This window comes from Diplodia corticola (genome assembly GCF_001883845.1).
Source record: "Diplodia corticola strain CBS 112549 chromosome Unknown scaffold4, whole genome shotgun sequence".
Lineage (NCBI taxonomy): Eukaryota > Fungi > Ascomycota > Dothideomycetes > Botryosphaeriales > Botryosphaeriaceae > Diplodia > Diplodia corticola.
Genome location: NW_017971483.1, coordinates 194421 through 215370, shown reverse-complemented (window position 1 = coordinate 215370; position 20950 = coordinate 194421). Strand labels below are relative to the sequence as shown.

General features: G+C 56.8%; 5 protein-coding genes across 5 annotated transcripts; 3 read left to right on the top strand and 2 right to left on the bottom strand.

Moving 5' to 3' along the window:
* Positions 1 to 2788: 2788 nt before the first annotated feature.
* On the bottom strand, positions 2789 to 8213 carry BKCO1_400069 (dna replication atp-dependent helicase dna2; the record flags this gene model as incomplete). The annotated part of the gene is made up of 5 exons (XM_020275734.1): positions 2789 to 5586; positions 5638 to 5896; positions 5949 to 6443; positions 6650 to 8113; positions 8166 to 8213. The coding sequence occupies 5 exons, from the start codon at positions 8211 to 8213 to the stop codon at positions 2789 to 2791; spliced, it is 5064 nt and encodes a 1687-aa protein (XP_020134229.1).
* Positions 8214 to 8696: 483 nt separating this feature from the next.
* BKCO1_400068 (mitochondrial 2-oxodicarboxylate carrier protein) lies at positions 8697 to 9914 on the top strand (the record flags this gene model as incomplete). Its single annotated transcript, XM_020275733.1, has 7 exons — positions 8697 to 8742; positions 8796 to 8818; positions 8878 to 8888; positions 8940 to 8969; positions 9023 to 9106; positions 9161 to 9217; positions 9266 to 9914. The coding sequence occupies 7 exons, from the start codon at positions 8697 to 8699 to the stop codon at positions 9912 to 9914; spliced, it is 900 nt and encodes a 299-aa protein (XP_020134228.1).
* A 982-nt stretch (positions 9915 to 10896) lies between these two features.
* On the top strand, positions 10897 to 13806 carry BKCO1_400067 (uncharacterized protein; the record flags this gene model as incomplete). The annotated part of the gene is made up of 2 exons (XM_020275732.1): positions 10897 to 12049; positions 12104 to 13806. 2 exons carry the CDS (start codon positions 10897 to 10899, stop codon positions 13804 to 13806), a joined length of 2856 nt encoding a protein of 951 aa, XP_020134223.1.
* Positions 13807 to 14538: 732 nt separating this feature from the next.
* Positions 14539 to 15765, bottom strand: BKCO1_400066 (mitochondrial carrier protein; the record flags this gene model as incomplete). Its single annotated transcript, XM_020275731.1, has 2 exons — positions 14539 to 15528; positions 15586 to 15765. 2 exons carry the CDS (start codon positions 15763 to 15765, stop codon positions 14539 to 14541), a joined length of 1170 nt encoding a protein of 389 aa, XP_020134222.1.
* A 1003-nt stretch (positions 15766 to 16768) lies between these two features.
* Positions 16769 to 18298, top strand: BKCO1_400065 (mt-a70 family; the record flags this gene model as incomplete). Its single annotated transcript, XM_020275730.1, has 1 exon — positions 16769 to 18298. The coding sequence occupies one exon, from the start codon at positions 16769 to 16771 to the stop codon at positions 18296 to 18298; it is 1530 nt and encodes a 509-aa protein (XP_020134221.1).
* Positions 18299 to 20950: the final 2652 nt, after the last annotated feature.

The following is a 20950-nucleotide window of genomic DNA, read 5'->3' as shown; positions in this document are numbered from 1 at the left end:
CCCCTCTCCCCACCCATCCATCCCTTGCTTCGCTGACTCTTTCTTCTCGTGTTCTTTACTCGGCTATCGGCATCCTTTCTTTTTTTTCCCTTTCACTGCCACCCGGCAAAATCCATCGACCCATAATTACTCGTGTTGGGTCCGTCGGTGTTGGTTGAGAGTGCCAATTGTTTTATTCTTAGAAGCAAAAAAAAAAGCTATTTTCTGACTGACTGGCTGACATGGATGATGGGAGAGGCTTAGTAGAGCGGATCGGACGGGCTGGCGGCGGTGCCTTGCGCTAGCCTTGCGCTAGGCTTTTGCCACTACTCTCATGGGGAAGGAAAGGGAAGTATTGATGGAGAGGTGGCTCATGCGCAATGTTTGCTTGCGCCGCTGATGGGTCTGCTGGATTGGGGAGTAGAGCGCGGAGTAGCGCGGAGCGGCGCGGCCCACGGCACAAGCCAGTGGCACATGCGTCGCCGACGGTTCATGCAACCCTCGGCTCGTTCCGTGTGGACGAAGCTTGATCTAGGTAGGAGGGGCGGGGACAGAGAGCGCGCGCGCAATGTACGACGTGTTCGTTCGGTTATGCGCGACGACGGCGGATCGGTAGCGGAGGGATGAAGATTGGGTGTGTGGTGTGGTCGCGGAGAGATGCGGTTGGGTCCATCATGCAGGGGCGTTATCGTACGTCTGTGGCGGTGATGTGTTCAAAGGTGTTCATGTCGTGTTTCGTGTGTCTGCTGCTATGCGCGGGCGTTTGGGGCGGTCTGGGGTGCGTTTCTTTGGGTCCACTGCTACTGTTGTGCGGGTCCCTTGCTTTGTGGCTCGGGCGCCGCAGGCTTGGGGTCGTCGTGGTATCCGAGGTTCTTCATCTCATCTGGCGCCATGAGGTTGCTGTCAAGGACCAAGATCAGCGGGGGATCGTGTGGAATGGCAAGAGGAGGCGGGCGCGGCTGGCTGAGCTTGCAGATCGGGCATAGCAGACGGGTGGTGAGTAGGTCTCAGCCAGCCATGGTGCTGCGCAGGTGTTCCTGCATTACAACGCCTGCTATGGCCCTCGATGGGCAACAGTGGGCTGACGTATGGACAAGGGTGCCAAGGCGGAGGAGGCTTGCTGTACGCACCGATCCATCCGGCACTGCAGATAGGCCTTGGAGATCTGGCGACACTCGTCGTCGTTGGTCCCCTTGTGGGCGCGTATGCAGCGCAGGTATTGGGTCATGACGGACTTGCATTCGCCTGCATCTCATGCATCAGCGCACATTCCAGAGCCTCCGTTGTGGGTGTTCTGCATCGGTGGGCGGTCGCATGACGGGGCGCGGGCGAACGAGAGAAGGTCGCGCAAGAGACAAGCGGCAAGTGTCGCGGGGAGGCTTGGAGCAAGCATACCAAAGTGATCGAGAGGGAAGGATCCGCGCTCCGGTCTGGAGGTTTGAGGCGTGGTGTGAGCTTTCGGACGCAGCTCTATCGGGAAGGGGGAGTGGGCTTACGGGATTGGCTTCTGGACCTGGACCCTGCCGCCAGGGCTGCCAAAGGTGCTCATGGTGGGTGCTCGTCACGGGCGACGCGTAGGCAGTGCAATGGATTGGAGATGGCTGTCGTGCTCGTGGTGCGGCGAAAAGCGGTACGGGAGATTGACGGGCCCGCGGGCTACGTAAGCGACGCCCATTGGCTCCAGGAATCGACTCAACGCGCGACGGCACGAGCCATGGATGACGTGCAGCGGATAACCCCAGTTTCCACTGATGATGCCAACAGCGCACAGCCTCCAGGGGCCCTGGCCGGCCGTTGCGCCCTTCACCTCGGATTGGCTCGTTTGGTCCGTCAATGGCAGCCGTTTCGCCTCCAGGTGCCGGCACCGTATGGTCTAGCTCTCCAGCCATATACCCGGCCGCCCTCCTGTCACTTCTCCAATGCTTCATCACCCACTCCAACTGCGCGGCCCCGATACGATTCCACCAGCTTCCACCGTTGCCGCGAGGTGATGCCGCATCAGGAAGTCGCTACCCGCGCGCCTGCCCGATCAACCACCCGCACGCCTACACTCCACCCATTTTGGGTTTAGCGTCGCACCCCGTCCAGCTGATCCAAATACGTGCACTGCTGCTCCCAAAAAATATATAAACCCCCCGACTTCCGCCCTTCGCTCTCTTTTCTTCTCTACAGCTCCTCCCTCCCTGCTTTTCCTCGCAGATGCGCTCTGCGGGATGTCAAAGCGCTTGGGCGGGTAACAAAGGCATGGGGGCTTTGGCACGCAACGACCCATGTCGGGGTTTTCTCTTAGTGCACAAGAGTTTTTTCCCCGGAGAGCGATGAGGGAAGGTCCCGAGTTCTCCTTTCGTTGAATGCCTGGACTTGCTCCGGTCTTCGAGGAAGGGAACAGCCTCTCAAGAGCTACTACATCAAGCTCGCTCAGTATTGTTTTGAGTCAAGCTCACTCTCCATCTTAAACTAAGCTCGCTGGTGCCCCAAGCTGGTGCGCAGCAAGCCACACACCATGAGCCTAGTATCGCAGAAAACTCCATTCGCGGTATGGTACGACTACGAGGAAGCAATAACCAAGACGTAAACCATGAGCCCGTACCCAGAATAACCCGCTCCCTGCCTGCCCAATCTCATATCCAAGATGTACCCATGCAAGACCCCAATCCCCAAAAACTGCCCACTGACAATGTGACGTGGAAAATGAAAGGATGGGGAAAAATACAATCAGCCCAAAATCTCGCCGACCCACCCACCTACCCATCCAAACACCTCACCCACACTACCAGCCCAAACCTGACCCAAGCCCATACCCATCTCTTTATCTTGACCCTTCACGCTCCTCCTCCCATGCCTGCTCGTCCAACACCTCATTGACGATATCCCTCAACACCGGCTTGTTGCTCAACAACATCTTCTGCCCCACCCGGCCCCTCTTCTGCGGAACTTTCAGCCTCCCGCCGCCACCACTACGGCCAGCATTCCCACCACCACCCTCTCCCAAAGCCGCCCTCCCTTTCTTCGTCGGACTGCCCGTGGCCATGGCCGGCTGTTTGACGACCGCGTTCGCATCCCTCTGCCTCAATGGGCCACCGGTCATCTTCTTCGGACTGTTCTTCCTCGCAGCCGCCCTTTTCGGACTCCCCGGTTTCCTCCTCACCGGACTCGCTATCGTCGTGAAGGCAGTGGAAGAAACACCCGTCGTCTGCGTCTGCGTCTGTTTCTGAGAGGCCGTGCCCACGCCACACTCCAACGCAGAGGAGGAGGAGGACAAGGCGCACGGAGAGTCGTCAAAGACGTGGCCCTCGACGTCGCCGGGGCACAACCGCCTCACCCACCCCCTCTCTTCGCAAATCCCGACCAGCCCCTTCAACGTCGCCTCGCCGCTCTCCCTCAGCGTGCTCGCGCTCCCCACGACGACGAGCTTGCTCCGCGCCCGCGTCACCGCGACGTTGACGCGGCGCCAGTCGCGCAGCAGGTCGCCGACCTTGTTCGCCTCGTTGCTGCGCACGCACGACACGACGACGACCTCCTTGTCGCGGCCCTGGAACTTGTCCGCCGTGTGCAGCTCGAGCTGCGGCGCGCGGTGGCGCAGCCGGTGCCGGAGCTGCGCGAGCTGCGAGCGGTAGAAGGTGATGACGCCGATTTCCGACGCGGCGACGCCCGCCGTGACCAGCGACTCGATGACTTGGTACGTCAGCGTGCATTCGAGCTCGTTGACGATGCGGCTGCCCCCGGAAAGAGCCTCTTGCGAGGCGGGGGAGAGGCCGTCCGTGTCGAGAAAGACGACCTTGTTGGAAGGTGAGATGGCGTGGGCGAGCCAGCAGCTGCTTCGTTCGGGGCCCGTGCAAGCGACGGCGGGATCGAGCGGCGTAAGGAATGGGTTATTGGAGCGACGGCGGTGAGTATGAGAGGTGTGGTAGCGCTGAAGGGCATCGAGATGCGGTACGTTGAGTGAACGGCTGGCGACCGAGTCGTTACCACATTTGAGGCGGCCGTCGTAGATGAGAGTATTGGAAAGCAGCATAATATCTGCACACATGCGATACTGATGCTCCAGGCTGACGACTGCGTCGGGTTGGCTTTCTGACAATAGCTTGAACAGGCTGACGTCGAGTCCGCCCTCCTGAGCCTCTTTGTTCTGAACAAGCGGCGGCAGCTGGTGATGGTCTCCGACTAAAACGAATCGCTTGGCCATTCGAATGGGCCCCAGACATACAGGCAGGGTGATCTGAGATGCCTCATCGACTATGCAATAATCGAACAGGCGACGGCGGAAGATTGGGTGATTGATGGTCAGGCAAGTGGTCGCTACGACTGGAGGATCCTTCCAAGTACGTTCCAGTTCTTCCAACGTGTTTGATGGGTGCGCGGCCACCGTCGCAAACTCATGAATTTCTGGGTGGATTTTGGTTGCAGCGCCGAGCCGCAAGATACCAATGCCATCGTTACGAATCTTGAGCAAAATGTTGTCCACAGCGGTGTGTGTATATGACGTCAAGAGAACGCTCTTGCCTCTTGCCACCAAAGATCGAATAATGTGTGCAATGGTGGTTGTCTTTCCGGTCCCTGGCATGCCCAAAACGAGAGCGTAGTCTTGTGCGGAGAATATCTTGTCCACCGCAGCCTCCTGGTCTGAGTTCATGACCATATGTTGCGACTGCGACTGGATCGAGTATCCACTTGGACTTGGCCTAAAGGTCGGAGCTTTCCCGTCTACAACAAGTGCGCGCAGAGAGATCGATCTGAAGTCGTTGTCGTTCATCAGCTGAATGAGGTTGTTTCGAACCATGGCCATGCCGTTACTGAACTCGTCTTTGTCCAGGCGGTAGATAATCGGTTCATCATCGCGTCCGTAATTCCTCGACGAGGCAACCATGCCAGCCGTGACATCCATAAGGCCCACAAAAGCTTGTCTGGTCTCCGGATCGAAGTCTGGCTCTCTGGTGCGAGCGTTGTGGAGACGCCTATCTACGGCCACCGTGATCGACCGCTTTCGAACCGAGATAACATAGCCGTTAGCCAAGGCGAAATGACCCTTCTCATCTGAGATGACAATTGGCTCGCCAACAGCAATCTGAGATTCTGCGAAAGAGAACCCAACAGGAGCATTGTGCTTGACGAGGTTGTACTGGAACTGGTTGATCTTCTGGCCTTCGGGTAAATATTTGAACGAGCCAGGGTCAACCACGACGTTCGCGAAACACCTTCCCAGCTTCTCACGCTCATCGCTAAGCATTGTCCAAAGCTCACGACAAAACCTCTTCATCTGCGACTCCTCTCTGGTCAGAAGAAGGTCCCACTTCCGGAAAAATTCCTGGTGCGGGACTTTGAGATTCCGGACTAGCTCTTCGAATTTTTGCTTCGCTGGCATTCCGAGCGTCTCGCCCGTGCCATCCTCCGCGAGTCTGTGGTACAGGAAACACGTCTCTTGAGCATAGCATTTGTTACACTGATGGGAGTCGGTTGTCATAGGAGGAAGCTGCAATCGCTCCCGAACGTAGCATGCGAGTTCGTTCCTTTGGATAATCATCTGCCGAATTTCGTTGCGAATTGCCGGAACACGGCTAGTGTCCGCACTCTCCAGATAATACAGAACGCCGTATGTAATGTCAATATCTATACTTGTCAGCGTGTTTGCTCCAGACATGTTGGTTTCGATGAACATACCGTATCGATCGGACATCAACAGTGTATACAACGCCGTCTGGGCTTGGTGTGATACGTTGACGGCTTTTCCGGTCTTCAATTCAAGCGGTACAGTGAGGGTCTTCTCCCCGGATTCGTCGCGCATGAGAACTTGGACAGAGGCATCGATGTTGCCTTTGAGTCCATACATTGGCGACCAGATGTGCTCCTCGACTTCCAGAAGCTTGTTGACGCTCATGTGCGCCATCTTGCCATTTCGATCTCTAACTACTGCATCCGACTGTACAATGTCAGCTGAGATATAGGAGACGGAGGTGACACGGGTAACTTACGCCTGGGGAAGCTTTGACGAACATCTTTGCCCAAGCCTGGATATGTGGGAGCTTGCTGACCAAGCGATCAATGACGTGTTCGACAGTGATACCAATCTCCAGAATTGTCTCAAACTTTCTGGGAATGGTGCGCTGGATGAGATCAAGAAGCCATTCGTGATCCCACCGATTCGTTTTCAACGCCTCCTGGAAAATCTCGTGCAGGATAGTGCCGATCATTGCAGACTCGTTTGCATCACTAGTAGCTTTGACGCGATCTTGCAATACGGCTTTCCGCATGCAACTGAAAGAGTCTCCGACTGTCGTGGCTGAGATGAGGTGGTCCGGATGGAGGATGATCATGTTGTGCCCATTATCTACTGTGCACTGGCCGCCAGCCGTGAAGGCACCAATGACGTGGACGTAAGAGCCCTTGGTACAACGAGTGTCGCACCACTCTTCGCGAAGAGTAATGGCTTTGACCTTTTTGGTTTGCTCTTCCTCAACCACCAAGACCTACGGACTGTCAGCATTTGTCCATAGCGAGTAGTTTCTCGAGATGAATACCTTCTCGGGTAGGGTCATACACCTGCCAGTTTTATACTGGCCTTCTACGATATCCACGACAAGATAACGCTGAATCTTACCGACACATCTGTCGATCTCACTCTCCAATAACTCAGCCAATGCTACTCTAACGAAAGAGGGAATTATGTACGCACAGATGTCCCGCTAAACACCGCCGCCTGCGTCGCTGCTTTTTCAGCCTCTTCGAAATCTTCATCGTCAAAGTCACCACCATCGAACGAGTCCTTGTCATCATCATCATCTTGAGCAACACAAACATCTTGCACAGGCTTTCTACCCTGGTCCTGTGGTGGTGGTTCCGACGCATGGGCTGTTGTCGGCCTGGACAACGGAGAGTCCACATCTTTGATCGCATCAGCAAAGTCGTTGTCGCTGAGACCTTCAAGCCCAAAGTCGTCAGAGTCTTTGATCCGCGGTTTCTTTTCCGGGGTACGGGGCTGTGGAGGTGTCATTGCATGCTTGGCAGATGTCTCGTGATGAGCATCCTCCGTCTCCAGTTCCGGTGCTTTCTGGGTATTACAGATCGCAGCAACAGCCGCTTCCAGAAAGTCGTCATCGAAGTCTGAATCGCCGAATTCGTCTTCCGAGTCATTCTGCATAAACGTGTCGCGGTCCAACTTGTCCGCTTTCTCTGGGTGTAGATCATGCTTGTCAGGCTCTCGCGAATTGCCTCGTCCGTTCAAGGGTGATGGCGGCGGAGCTGATGATTGCAAAGCAGGTAATTCAGGCATCGGCTCAGAGCTGGAAGGGACATTGGAGTCCTGCCTCGTTGGCTCTTCGAGTATCTGGCTGATTTCCTCGAGACTCCTTTGCCAATTTCTGCGCGCCTTGGGTTGAGCACCAGCTACATCTGCGTTCCTGTTGTCATTTGCATTTGAGTGTGCACGGAAGATTCCGCTTGTCCTTGGCCTTTTCCTTCGGGTATTTGTGCTGGACCATTCAAAGCAGCTGTAGTACCTTCGCAATCCACTCACGGAGCCATCGCGGGGTGATGACTCTCCTATGAGATCGGCAGTGCGCGACATGCTAGGGGTTTCTTGGTTGAATGCGTTCCTATATTTGGCTAGCAAAGCTTGGCCGGGCTCTGCTCGAGGAGTCTCGGTCGTTATATTCGGAACCGGTGCACCTTTGGCCTCGCGCTGAGAGGCGGAAGTTGGCGAAGAATTCCTCCGCTTCCTCTTGAGGTTCCTCTGAATAGGCGTGTGTTGGGTCTGAGTAGGTGCACCCCATCCTATCTCGTCGGGTGAAGGCATGCGCTTGATGACCGAATCTGATGGCTCGTCTATATCGCCTAGCGGGTGTCGGGGAGCAGCAGAGGTTGCGGGACATGCCTTTGGCTGCTGGATAGATGGCGCAACAGATGCAGAGGCATCATCACCGGTCTGCAAATCATTGGAAGGGTCGTCCTGAGGCATGTTCTCTTTGTCGGAGACGTATTCGGGGGCTCCTTCGATGAATTGAAAGCCCTTCAGCTTCCTCCTTGACTGAGACGATGCTTTGATCGGGGGCCCGGTCATGATAGATTCGCGCTTGTCGAGGCTGGGCTTCTTGTGGAGGTCATTGACGCTGCGAGCACGGTTCCATTGGGGACGCGATTTCTGAGGCACGCCGTCAGTGTACTGCGGAGCAAGAATGCAGCGGAGCCGTTACCCGGGCGCCGTGCTCTTGATCGAAGAAGGACTTCTGGCGGCTCGCCATGGGGCGGTGGTGGTGGTCGAGGGCTGGGGAGCGAGGCGCGTGGGCGGCGAGAGACGCGTCGCAGGTTGTTGCTGCTGGGGTAATGACGCGCCGTGTGCAGCCAGCGAATCAGCGCGCGGCTTTTTTGCAGCGGGCCGAGTCGCGCCGGACATCGGCCGCCGAGCAACGGGGCTCCGCTTGATCTTGCGAACGCACGCACCAAAGCCGCCCGCGCTGAGGCCCTCGAGATCCTGCGCCGGCGCCATTTGCAATTGCGCGCTGTATGTGAATTCTGCCACTGTATGCTTGCCCGGTCCGGTGTCGCTTGCCTGCGTTTAGGGAAAAGGCATCATCCGTTTCTCCGCCTTAGCGGCCATCCGCCTTATCTTCCGCTTCCGCCCTCAGGCTCCGGCGCCGCAGCTCCACCACAACTCCCGCTGAACCGCTGAACCCTTCTTTTGACTCTTCCACCCACTCCACCTCACCAAGCCCATCACCGACGCCATGGCAACCGAGAAGCCCCTCCCGTTCATCTACCAGTTCGCCGCCGGTAAGCTACGCTCTTTGCGCCTTGCGACAACAATGCACTAATTTTCCGCGCAGGCGCGGTGGCTGGTGTCTCCGAGGTAAGTCGCTGCGCGCGCTGGTCGCATGATCGCAGAGCTAATGCGCGCTCGCACAACAGATTCTCGTCATGTAAGGCTCTTTCTCATGCGCTCATACGGCATTGGCTGACGCAGACCCCAGGTACCCGCTTGACGTGGTCAAGACCAGAGTGTAAGCACGCAGCTTCCGCCCGACCGACGCGCAAACATACTGAGACAATGCAGGCAGCTTCAGACTGGCAAGGGCGCTGGTGAGGATGCCTACAATGGCATGCTGGACTGCTTCAGGAAGATCATCAGGAACGAGGGGTAAGGCGATATTTTCGAGCCGGACAGAAGACCGCAGTGTTGACGGGTGCCTAGGTTCTCCCGTCTGTACCGTGGTATTAGCGCGCCCATTATGATGGAAGCCCCCAAGAGGTATGCTTCACTTGTTCCGGTCAAAGCGTAAGGATTGACGAATTCCAGGGCTACCAAGTTCGCTGCCAACGACGAGTGGGGCAAGTTCTACCGCAACCTGTTCGGCCAGGCCAAGATGACCCAGAGTCTCTCCGTTCTGACCGGCGCTTCCGCCGGTGCGACCGAGTCGTTTGTCGTCGTTCCCTTCGAGCTCGTCAAGATCCGTCTGCAAGACAAGGCCCAGGCCGGCAAGTACAACGGCATGTTCGACTGCGTCACCAAGATCATCAAGCACGAGGGTCCCCTCACTCTGTACCAGGGTCTGGAGAGCACCATGTGGAGGCACGTTCTGTGGAACGCTGGCTACTTTGGATGCATCTTCCAAGTTCGCTCGCTTCTGCCGGCGGCAGCGGACAAGACCCAACAGGTCAGGAATGACATGCTTTCTGGTGCCATTGGTGGCACGGTTGGTACCATCGTCAACACGCCTATGGACGTTGTCAAGTCGCGCATCCAGAACACCCCCAAGGTTCCTGGCGTCGTTCCCAAGTACAACTGGGCGTGGCCGGCTCTTGGCACGGTCATGAAGGAGGAGGGTTTCTCTGCGCTGTACAAGGGCTTCTTGCCCAAGGTGCTGCGTCTGGGCCCGGGTGGTGGTATCCTGCTCGTCGTCTACACGGGCGTCTGCGATTTCTTCAGGAAGATGAGGGCCGAATAGAGGCATGTTGGATTCTGGCAACTGCCTGAGGGGCGCATGAGCGATCATATCGGTAGATCTCCTGCCTTTTCGTAGACTGTACGACCATTGCAAGCGGCTCCGCAAGCTCAGCGATTCCGGGGCTAAAACAAAGAAAATAAAGCCAGTAGCTCGATTGTAGAGCTTCATAACAGTCCCCACCAATAGATGCTTACGAGTACACATAAAGACGCATACTGGGGGACGTTCCTTCGTATGCAGAGTCAATGATGGAGGCCTCAGGTGCAATGCAGCCGGCTATCTCAAGCCATCCTGCAAAATGCCACACTGGCAATTTTGTGCTCCTAGGAAGCGTCCGACAGGTTCTATGGACCAATCTTATTTAACTTTCACAAATCCCAGACACACTCCCAGTTGGTGTGGAGTCTTCTTTAGGACGAATCTCTGTTCGGTTTACGTCTAGAAAAATCTCCAAATATTTCAGCTATCAGCACCCCAATCGCTCAGTCGTCAATGCACTGTCTGATCATGGCAATTTTTCATTATCAAAGACCAGAGTCTTCCAGTCGAAAGAGCCAATGAATTCCTTAGCACTCCGTGGCAGGCAGCCACATATCAGCTGTGCCAATTGATGCCCATGATACGTTTGGGAAAATCCCGGGGTGCCGTTGATCAACGTCAGGCGTCATAGGCAGGGAGTTCGGTCCCCACCATGCTCTCGCGCGGCTACCGCTTTGCACTCCACACCACCACCAAGCGCCCCCTCAACAAGCAATGACCGAAACTTAAAGTTCCCGGGCGGTGCCTCGGCGGTCCATCCGCAACGCCCGCGATCCGAGTCCCCATTCCCACGAACGAACCACTCCGCCGCCCAAACACGCGACGAGCAGAACGCGCGCCGCACGCGCGCACACGCAACGGAAACCTCCCCGCCGCCCACCACACCGCCGCGCCGCAAACAAAGGAGAGAGAGAGAGAGAGAAAGACCGAAACGCGCCGCAGCATGCCGTCGCCGAACATCCTCCCGCCCAACCCGTCGCTGGTCGCCATCCTGCTCGTCATCAAGTCGCTGTCGGGCCCGCGCCTGGTCTTCCACTACCCGCCGCACCCGGTGGGGCCCGCCAACGCCACGCCCCAGCACCCGCAGTGGTACGGCACCTCGGGCTCGACGCTGACCGACGACGACGACGACGACTCGACCTCGGGCTCGTCCAGCAGCAGCTGGAGCTCCGACGACGGCAACAACAGCGACGCCGCCGCGTCCGACGAGGCCGCGTCCGAGGCCGAAGGCGCGGCGTCCGAGGCCGAGGGCGCGAGCAGGGCGGGCAGCAGGGGCACGAGCAAAGGCACGAGCAGGGGGACCGGCTTGAGGGATGGGAGGAGCAGAGGGCAGAGGAGCTTGAGGTCGGCGAGCGAGGATGTTACCGAGGACGACGGCGACGATGACGATAGAGGGTTGGGGGATGAGGAGGGGAGGGGAGGTGCGGGCGGACCGGGAACGTCTGCGAAGAAGGGTGGGATAAGCGCGCATGACGATGGAGGGCCCGAATGGGAGAACGTGATGGGGTTCAAGACCGAGGGGTTGGAGAAGCTGTTGTGTCCGGGCAAGACGTTCAACAAGAGGAAGTTCGAGGTGGGAATGGAGGGCTTGAGCTTCTTGGGCAATCCCATGTTTGCGAAAGGAAACGGCGCGTGGAGGAAGAGGAGGAGAAGCGAGAAGAAGCGCGATGCTGCCAACCAGGAGGACTTGTGGAACAACAGGATCGCCCATGAATCGGATGGCCACGAAAGTGCGCTGGCCGACGACGAAGATGAAGGTGTCGACGTGAACGGCCCTGAAGACGGTATGCCCACCATTGACCTCCCCTCGGGCTTCGAGCCGGGATATGGACATAGGATGTCTGACGAAGGTTCCGATGCCGGCTCAGATGCGAAAAGTGCTTCAACTGCTGGTGGAGACGCTGAGATGACAATGTTCAATGTTGTTTTTGTGCTTAACCCTCCAGCATTGGAGTACCAGCTCCGAACTGGCGAGATGTACGATAATGTCATCCGCAAATTTGCGAAGGACCTTAAGTATGAGCAGGCTAAGACCAATTATGTATGGAGAGAATCCAAAATCATTCTCAACCTAAAAAATAAGGCAAAGGAGAACAGTGAGTGTGGAGCAACGAATCACCTCTGTGAATGACGGTTAACTGTCTGGCCAGGAGAACCCATGTCCATGCTTTGGCACAGCATCATCTCAGCATCGCCCTTAGCAAAGGCCATCGCCATCATTTACGACGCTATTTCCAATAATAAGATTGCACACATCAATCTCGCTACTCTGGCTGACGCATCCTATCAAATACCCCAGGCTCCCTCCACTCCTTATATACCTCGGCCCACGGAACCACAGATGCCCGGACTGTGGCTGACCACTGCGAATCTCCCGGACGAGAACGCCGAAGCAGACTCCGGTTTCACCGTTGCCCTTACCCCGCATTCTGCTCTCCTGCTGCTAGAAGACAAGGAGACCCTTCTCAAGGAGATTGAAGGCGATGCCAAAGAACACTCGGCACAACTAGCTTTTTACATCAGCAACTTGGAACCCACAAGGTCACTCCATAAACTCGCTCTCCAGAACAAGATCCCCGTGGCGGATCTAGAGTTCATCGCGGCACATCTCATCTACTGGCGCCGAGCGCGAGCCATCCTACCACTTCACCACCGAGACATTTACATTGTCTCGCCCAATGCTGACATGCGGAAACTACCTCAGGCCATCCCAGCATATGCAGCCCGTTTTCCCACGCTTCCCTCGCTTCCCAAGATGCTCAGCTTTCTCTCGAACCAGTCGCCGCGGACTTACGGCACCATAATCCCCAGTAAAGACCACCGCACTGCGTATATGGATATTCTGGCCTGGCTGATGCGTGGCGGTTGGGTGACCCAACTCCGCACCTTCGCCTGGATACGTGTCTCTCCCGAGGTCCAGGCCGAAGTTGCTGCCATCATGGAGCGCGAAGCCAAAGAAGCAGCGCGAGCCGCCATGCAAGCAGCACGGGATAGGCACGCCGCGCTCGAGCTGCACTCGGACGACGGCTCGGACCGCGCCACCATCGCCAGCGACGACGTGCCTATGACGCCCATCTACACCCACCGCCGCGAAGAGTGGTCTCCGCGCTCGAGCGAAACCGCCTCAGACGGCGGCCGCGGCAGCTCGCGGACCCAGCTACGCACAACCAGCAATCCGCGAGGCGACGGCGGCACCGCCAGCCTGACGACCAGCCCGACGGCACACCGCCACTCGCCGCTGCACCACACCTCGTCGTCCGGGCTGCACGTCTCGCACTCGGCCACGTCGCTGACGGGCCTCAGCACCGTCTCGTCCAACGCCTCGTCCGGCATACCGCACGGCACGCCCAACACGCCCCAGCGCACCGCAAACTCGCTGCGCCACCACCTCCACCACCACCTCAACACCACCAGCCACAGCAACGCCAACAGCGGCGGCGGCGGCAGCGGCAGCGGCGGCATCGGCCCCGACGACGCCAACTCGTCCCACCTCCACCACCACCACCCCGGCCGCGGCGGCTCGCACATGAACAGCCTCCTCCACCACCACGGCGGCCACACCCACGCCGCGTCCAAAGACCCCGACGACTACGCGCCGCGCATGATATACAGCCCGCAGCGCGCCAACGCCCTCGAGGCGCGCTGGATCGAGCACATCCGCAGCAGCTTCGTCGGCGACGAAGGCGTCGAAAAGGAGGCCCGCGACCTGTGGCCGCAGCTGCTCAAGTACTTTGACGGCAGGCACGCGCTGGACGACATTGCTGGGAGGGAGGGCATCAAGAGGAAGAGGGTGTGGAGCGTGCTGGGAGGACTGAGGGAGAGGAATGTGTTGTATTTTGTGCGGCATTGGTAGGGTGGGTGGTGGTGGTACTACTATGAAGGTGAAGGGGTTGTCTAACGTTTATTTCAAGGCTTTCCTTTTGCTTCTCTATTGTTCCTCATCAAGCACGTTTACATCATACTTTTAAAAGAGGCAGACATTTAAAGCAGCAGTACTACTTTCTACAATTTGATATACGGTGACAGCAGTGTAATGACAGAAGTCGAGAACACAATTTAACAACAAAACTTGATTACCTTTGAAAAAAAGGAAGGGAAACCCAAAGGCAAATAAAAACGGGCTGATGCTTACCCTAAGACGAGCTTTTTCTTAACGGCTAACGTCGCCTTTTGTCTAATCTCGCAAAGAACATCTCCTAAATGCACGGGTCTTTCTGGAGTGGCAATGTCCACAGAGCAGCAGAGTTCACATTAAACTAGCACTTGGTCTGCTTCAGTTCAAACCTAGCTGGCCTGTCAAATTCATTACACTTGCTCGCATCGAATTCACGTCTGTATTAGTGATGAGAGATCTCCTCCGGATTGAACAGGGACAAAGGTGGGTACGTTGATGTGCATTGACGCAGGCACAAATCACAAAGGTAGCTGAACAAGGAACCATTCAATCATAGGGATAGCCAAAACCGGCAATATGAACAATCCCATTCCCACGGCCGTTCACGTCTCATCTATGAGCCCCTAATCCGTATATGTACCCGTGAAGTTACCCTTTCTCTCTCAAACGCCTTTGCTAAACCTTCCCGCTTCAAATATTCAGGTAGTACTTGCCGCGCTCATACACAAAGAAACTTGTCGCGGCCATCGGCACGACCTTGACGTATCCAATCGCCAAACCGACAAAGAAGCCCCTCCAGCCCCTCTCCAGCCAGATCTTGTGCGTAACCTCCGTCATGCTGAGCCTGTGGCCGTCGCCCACCACGCCGCCGACCTGCATTCGCCGGCGGATGACCTCGAGCGGGTATGACACCGTCTGACTGAAGAAGCCGGCCAAGCCGCCGCTCGTCAGCTCCGCCCACGACTTCAGCTGCGCCGGCTTATGTCCGCCGCGGGTGTCGTCGGCGCGCTCGGTGCGCGGAAGCGTCGTGTGTGCGGCGATACTGGGATGGCGCAGCAGGTCGGAGATGGTGTCGTGCGTCAAGAACGAGGAGCCCGCATACGGCAGCATGCCCCACATAGTAGGTGTGAAGCCGCGGAAGAAGTTGGCCAGGCCGGTTCGCGGCGTGACGTGTTGTACCGTGTTCGCGGCGACTGCCACGGGCGTTCCGACGGCACGAGAAACGGTCGAGCTTCCCGCTAGGTTGCCGGCAGAATGTACTGCAGGCGCTGTCTCGTGGTAGATTTTCTTGCAGATCCCTGACAATGATGATCGGGTGTCCTGGCGCGTTTCGAACGCGAGGCGGACGCGGATGACTTCTAAGGGGTAAGTGAAGAATACCGAGACGGTTCCTGCCATGGATCCGCTGATGAATCTTCGAAATGGCGTTTCCTGCTCTCTGTTCTTTATGACTTTATTTCTTATTTGCTCGTACGCGAGGAACTTGATACCGGCGTAAGGGAAGATTCGTAGTAATGTGGCAGAATGGCCTTTGAACAAGCCTCGCACGCCGTTCTGGTGGTATATGTCTCTGAGTGCAATGGCTACGCCAGTCCAGGAGCCGGTGTATTTCGAAAACTGGGGGTTCGAGGCTTGGAAGAGGATCTTCACGCGATCCAGGGGTCCAACGACGGTTTTCGCCTGCAGAGTCACCGTTAGTCCGGGAATGCGCTTGCAAGTGTAGAGAGGGGCGCGTACCGCGCAGCCGGCCACGCCTCCCGCGACGCCGCTCTTGATCATGTATTCCCAACTCCTTTTGTCGAGTTTTTGGGCACCGGCTTGGGCGGCGGCTTTGCGGGGCACGATGGCATCATCGTCGGTGGGACAGATGGCTGGACCGCGGCCATGGCGGTGGGTTTCGACGTGGGCAGCAATCATCGCTGGCGGTTGAGAATGGACGGTATGGGCGGAGTCTGTCTGGTTGGGATGGATCGGATTGTTCTGCTCTTCATGGCCGCACAAGATGCGCTCTGGCATCCGATCAGGGTCTGCGCGCACACTTTGCGGGGGAAGTGTGGGGTGCAGTTAGTGATGGTAGAATGGCGGGCGGTGTCGTGAAGGCGATGTGGTGGGCTTGGGGTCAGCGGCATTGCAGCGCTCGTCATTAGACCTCGGTTTGCGGAGCCCAGATCCGCACCCGATACCACCCCTCTAGCCGTCAGCCGCCCCTAGCCGGCCGGCCCTACCGCGCGTGCGCGCCCACGCTTGCTGCGCCGACCGAGCTGGGCGCGTGCTGAAAACTTCAACACCACGCCTTGAAGCTTGGTCAACTGTTGATCGACCCCCCAACCCTGGGGTCTAGCTCGTACGCCGAGCACTGTGTGTGCGCGGTCGCAGGGGATCAGACCAGAAAAAATCAACTAGAAGTGCATTTGCCGCTTTCTAACCACATCGCGCCGGGAATTCCAGCTTAGGAAATTTTTTCTCTCTTCTTCGCCTTCTTGGGAAGTCGCGTATGGTGCTCGCACCTACTGCTTGCCCCCAGACGCGCCTACCGTAATCGATTGTGGCTCTGAGCATGGCTGCCTATCTCGCTTCCTATTGCGGTGCAGTCGAGGGTGCAGTGCAGTGACGACGCGCGCGACTGCCTCCACGAGATCTTTTCGCAACCACCCAGTTTCCTCTCCACCTTATATTTCTTTCTTCTGTGTTCGCTCGCTCGATCTTCATCCTCATCCCCTCAGAGCTGCATCTTCAGACAGCTGCCGCCACTCCTTCAGCCATCGCGCCGACGGTCACCCTTCTTCCTCTTTCTTGCTCTTCTTGCCCACTCCGCGCCTCGCCACGACGCATCAGCGCGACCTCATTCAGCCCGTCCCGGTCGCGTCCAGCCCTCCGACACACATCCACCGCCGTCACGGTAGATCCGTCCAACATCATCATGTACGGCATCATCTGGAACAACAAAGACCTCACCGTCTTCTTGGTCGACATACCGGGATCCATCGCCGCCGCGCAAGTCTTGAAACTTCAGCGCAACACTTCACACCCGCTTTCGGGTCAGCCGGTGCTCCAACCCTACGACAACATTCCAAAGGGCAGGTCTGAGAAAAAAAGAATGGCGATGGAAGAGAACGTTCCTCCCATGATGAAGTTGGTCTACGAAGAGATCCGGCCTTACGTTTCGGATGCTCTCGATCAAATCAAAGCCGCTCTCAAGACTAAGCTCTGGTGCGAGGACCGCTACTACGTCGCAAAACCATTCCGCGATCAGGTATTGGAGCAGGAAAACGAAGACCCCAATGGTGATAAAGGTCATACGGTACGCGATTCTGCACTCGGTTCTGACACAGGTACTACTGATGATCGAGTCGGAGCGCTCAAGATTCCCGCCAAGTTGATGCACTTCCTTGTGCAAGGCTACCCTCACATCCGCAAAGCAGAGAGTCAAGGTCCCAATGATGAGCCGCCGTCATTCCCTCAAGACCTCCATAGATTTCTCCACAATCCCCACGATACTACACTGAAACTCTCATACGTTCCCGACAATGAGACCGCCGAAGATATGAAGAGACGCGGAGAGACAAAGGCTTATGGAGAGCAAACGCCGGCATACGGGAAGCCACAGAGATTCCGCATCCCACCCGCTGCGACCGTCATCCTGGGAGACTGCAAAAATGGCCGGGATCTACACAGAGCTGTGGAGTACATGCACAACGAGCATGATCACCCAAAGAAATTCGACCTGATCATCATGGACCCTCCGTGGTCTAACGCCTCTGCAAAGGCGACCGGCTTCTACGACACGTTCGGGTCGGTCACCGGAATGGACACCATGTTCGACAGGATGGATCTTGACTCGCGCATTGCTCGTGGAGGGTTCATTGGTGTCTGGGTCACTAACTCGGAACAAAAGCGCAGCTACGTGCTTGGTCCGCAGGGACTCTTTGCCAGGTGGGGGGTCGCTCTTGTCGAGGAATGGGTGTGGGTGAAGACGACAGTTGATGGCACGCCTGTCATCGATCTAGACAGCACTTGGCGTAAGCCATGGGAGTGTCTGTTACTGGGCCAGGCGCCTGACAAGCCTGGTGTCCGCTGGCCGCCTGTTGGCAACTGGCCTGTCAAGAGGCGGGTGATTGCCGCGGTGCCAGACTTACACTCGGTGAAGCCCTGTTTGAAGCCCGTCATCGAGAAGGTCTGGCGGAAGGCCGAGGGCCAGTACACGGCTCTCGAGATCTTTGGCCGGGTCTCCGTGGCGGGATGGTGGACTTGGGGGAATGAGGCGATCAAGTTCAACTGGGACAGGTACTGGTTGGCTGACGGCGAGAAGAGGGAGGGGGTGGAGAAGTGGGATGGGGAGGAGTACCTGTCCCAGCGGGACTTGGTCGCCGCGGGGGAGGACAGGAGTGAGGAGAAGCCGGCTGCTTTGGAGAAGGTCGGCGAGAAGAGGAAGGCCTCTTCTCTAGAGTAGCCATCTTCTCCTCACGCCTGTCCTCAGTATGTAGAGAATCGACAATTGTGTCACGGTTCCAAGAGCAAAGAGTTGGTTTGGTTATAAGAGGTTGTACGGGTTGCGGAGGTCAGGCCGCAACGAAGGACTATCTACTTGTAAAGAGGTCACGTGCCGCACGTGACGTCACATGGGTGACTCGACGGGTGGGCTGTGACCTCACACCCTGATCGTGATCCCATCAATTAAGATTCAAGAAAGCTGTATTCGTGTTACGCTTGATTTACCGCTAAGAACAGTGCCGACATACAGAAATTAATGCTCGCTAGTATATACTTATAACTCGCCACTTTTCGATCATTGCGTTAACAGTTGACCACGCTTCCATCCTCGGCGTCTAGAAGCGGTCCTGACCTGTATACACGTGCGCCAAGTAGAACAGAGCACAGTGGATTACGGAAGGAATTTACCTACAGCGATCCTTTGCATGGATAGTCGAAGCAGTATGCCGACGTAGCTTTGAACGACCTTTTACCGTGAGTAGTCAAAGCAGATTTCTGAATGTAGAAGCGAGTGTTCAAACTGTACAAACCATCCAGATACGGGATTTCGGTACGTATGTTCGATAGCTGTAGGTGGGTCAGTTTTTTCTTTCTTTTTTTTTTTTAGATCGACCGCTGCACCTGGGTGTCGAAAGGGTTCTGGGGTGACGGAGGATCGATTGTTGTCTTTCCCGCACCGAACAGGGCCGCCCGAGAAGTTCGACAGGAAGGACTGATGGGCGATGACTCCCATTCCCTCATCCCTTCCCGCCCAGCTGAGTCTCTAAGACGTATTCGCCCCCTAATGCCCACATACACGAGCCTGAGCCCCTGTTCTCCATGGAGGTGTACAGGATTGGCAATTGGAGAGAAATATGTTCCAAACATTAAGCGCATTGTCCATGCAGAGAACACGCCGTTACCGTGGCTCGTGAACGCATAACGGAGCGTGCACGCTGCATGAAAAAGGGAAGGGGATGTTTGACGCCGCATGTAGTCCATCTCGTATGATGTTCCTTACCGCTCTTGTTTTCGCTTAATGAACCATGGGAAACGACGGTCAAACAGCCGTGGACCGTGCCTCCCCGTTTCGAAAAACGCGAGTAATGCAACGGCAACCTTTGGCATGTGAAGCACGTTGGCGGCGTCATCCACTACGTAGTGGATTTTCGCCTCTGACCGCCACAGGGTCCTGCGCCAATCTACGAGCTTGATGAGCTTTGCCACGTTCTCCTCCTGCAACTTGGCGGTTCGCGTCGAAACAACCAACCGACCGGACAGACTGCGCTTGCGCAACCAAAGACGCCAGGCCTGCATCCTGAGACAATCTCGAACGTCTAAAGTGTGAATCTGGTTCAGGAATCCGTGCGACATTGCTCGCGGACCGTGGGCCAAGCTGCCATGTCGTCGTTTGTCGCGTGGTCGCCACAGAAGGCCACGGTCCCAAAGTTTAAAACGAGAAGGCGGCGATGGAACGAAGTCGTGCGAAGCGCTGGTCGGAACGATGAGGGCGTTGGCGCGAGTCGAGGAGACTACCTACGTCAGACAGAGATGCGTGTTTTTTCTTCCAAAGGTCGATTCCTTTCCCGCTCGGTTGTTCTGTCGTGGGCCTTGCAAGCGTCGGTTCGCTTGACGCGGTCGGAGGGAATTGAAAAGACTTTCTCCTTGTCGACAGCTCATTCGTCCAAGTCAGCCCCCCAGCCACCCCGGAATTGTGTTGCGGAGACGAAGTAGCCGCCGGAGGCGCTTCCTTGGGCCCTGAAAGACGTCAGCCAGTAAGCTGGCAGGTTTGCCGGTCGCAAATCCCCCAGGTCTGCGATAGTTGTTGGCAGCTATCATCCCCACGCGCGAGAAATCGCCGCCGTGGTTGTGGAGACTGACAGCTAGTTTGACGGAAAAGTCCAGCAGGACGAAGTCATTCCCGAGAGAAGCGCTAAGTGACGTCAACTGTGGCTAGGGAGCAGGTGGCCGCCATGGGCCCCCTGCGACTTACGTGCTACCGTTCCGAAAGTCCCCATTTAAATGCTTAGCATTCTCCACTCAGCATGTAACGTACGGTCGGACTATCGCTTATTCCGAAAATGGCCTTCTGGGTGTCGCCATTAGGGTCTTAGGGCTGATGGCGATAGGGGTCCAACTGCTGTGCAGTCCGTGCGAAAAGGGACAGGAGACTCCCAAGGGGCGGCGGAGGCTGACCGGCCGCAGATCTGCATGCTCCGGATCACCGTCCTGCAGAAACATCGACACCAGAAGACTGGTGTTGTAGAATTCGGAAGTGCCGCAGACAGGGGTGGCGGACTTCCCTAAAGGCCCACCGTATTTGTGGATTCGTATGACGGCATCGCAATGCTTCATCTCCGCTCAGTGAGCGTGTCTCCACCATTTGCCTCAAAACGGCGAAACAACAGAGCCGCAGCAACCGAAAACTCTCGAGGTGAGACTATCGGATAGGAGGAGATGGCGGCGGGCTATCGTCCCCTTCCCGACCGCCTTTGCTGATCCCCGTCGATCGACCCTGCAACGTGCTGCTGCGTAACCGCGCAATTTGTCGCACGATGGCAAGCTACCTACGGCTGCTGCGCCGTCCGTCGGCTGGCGCGCCAGCTTCAATAAGGTTCTTCTGGAATTCGTT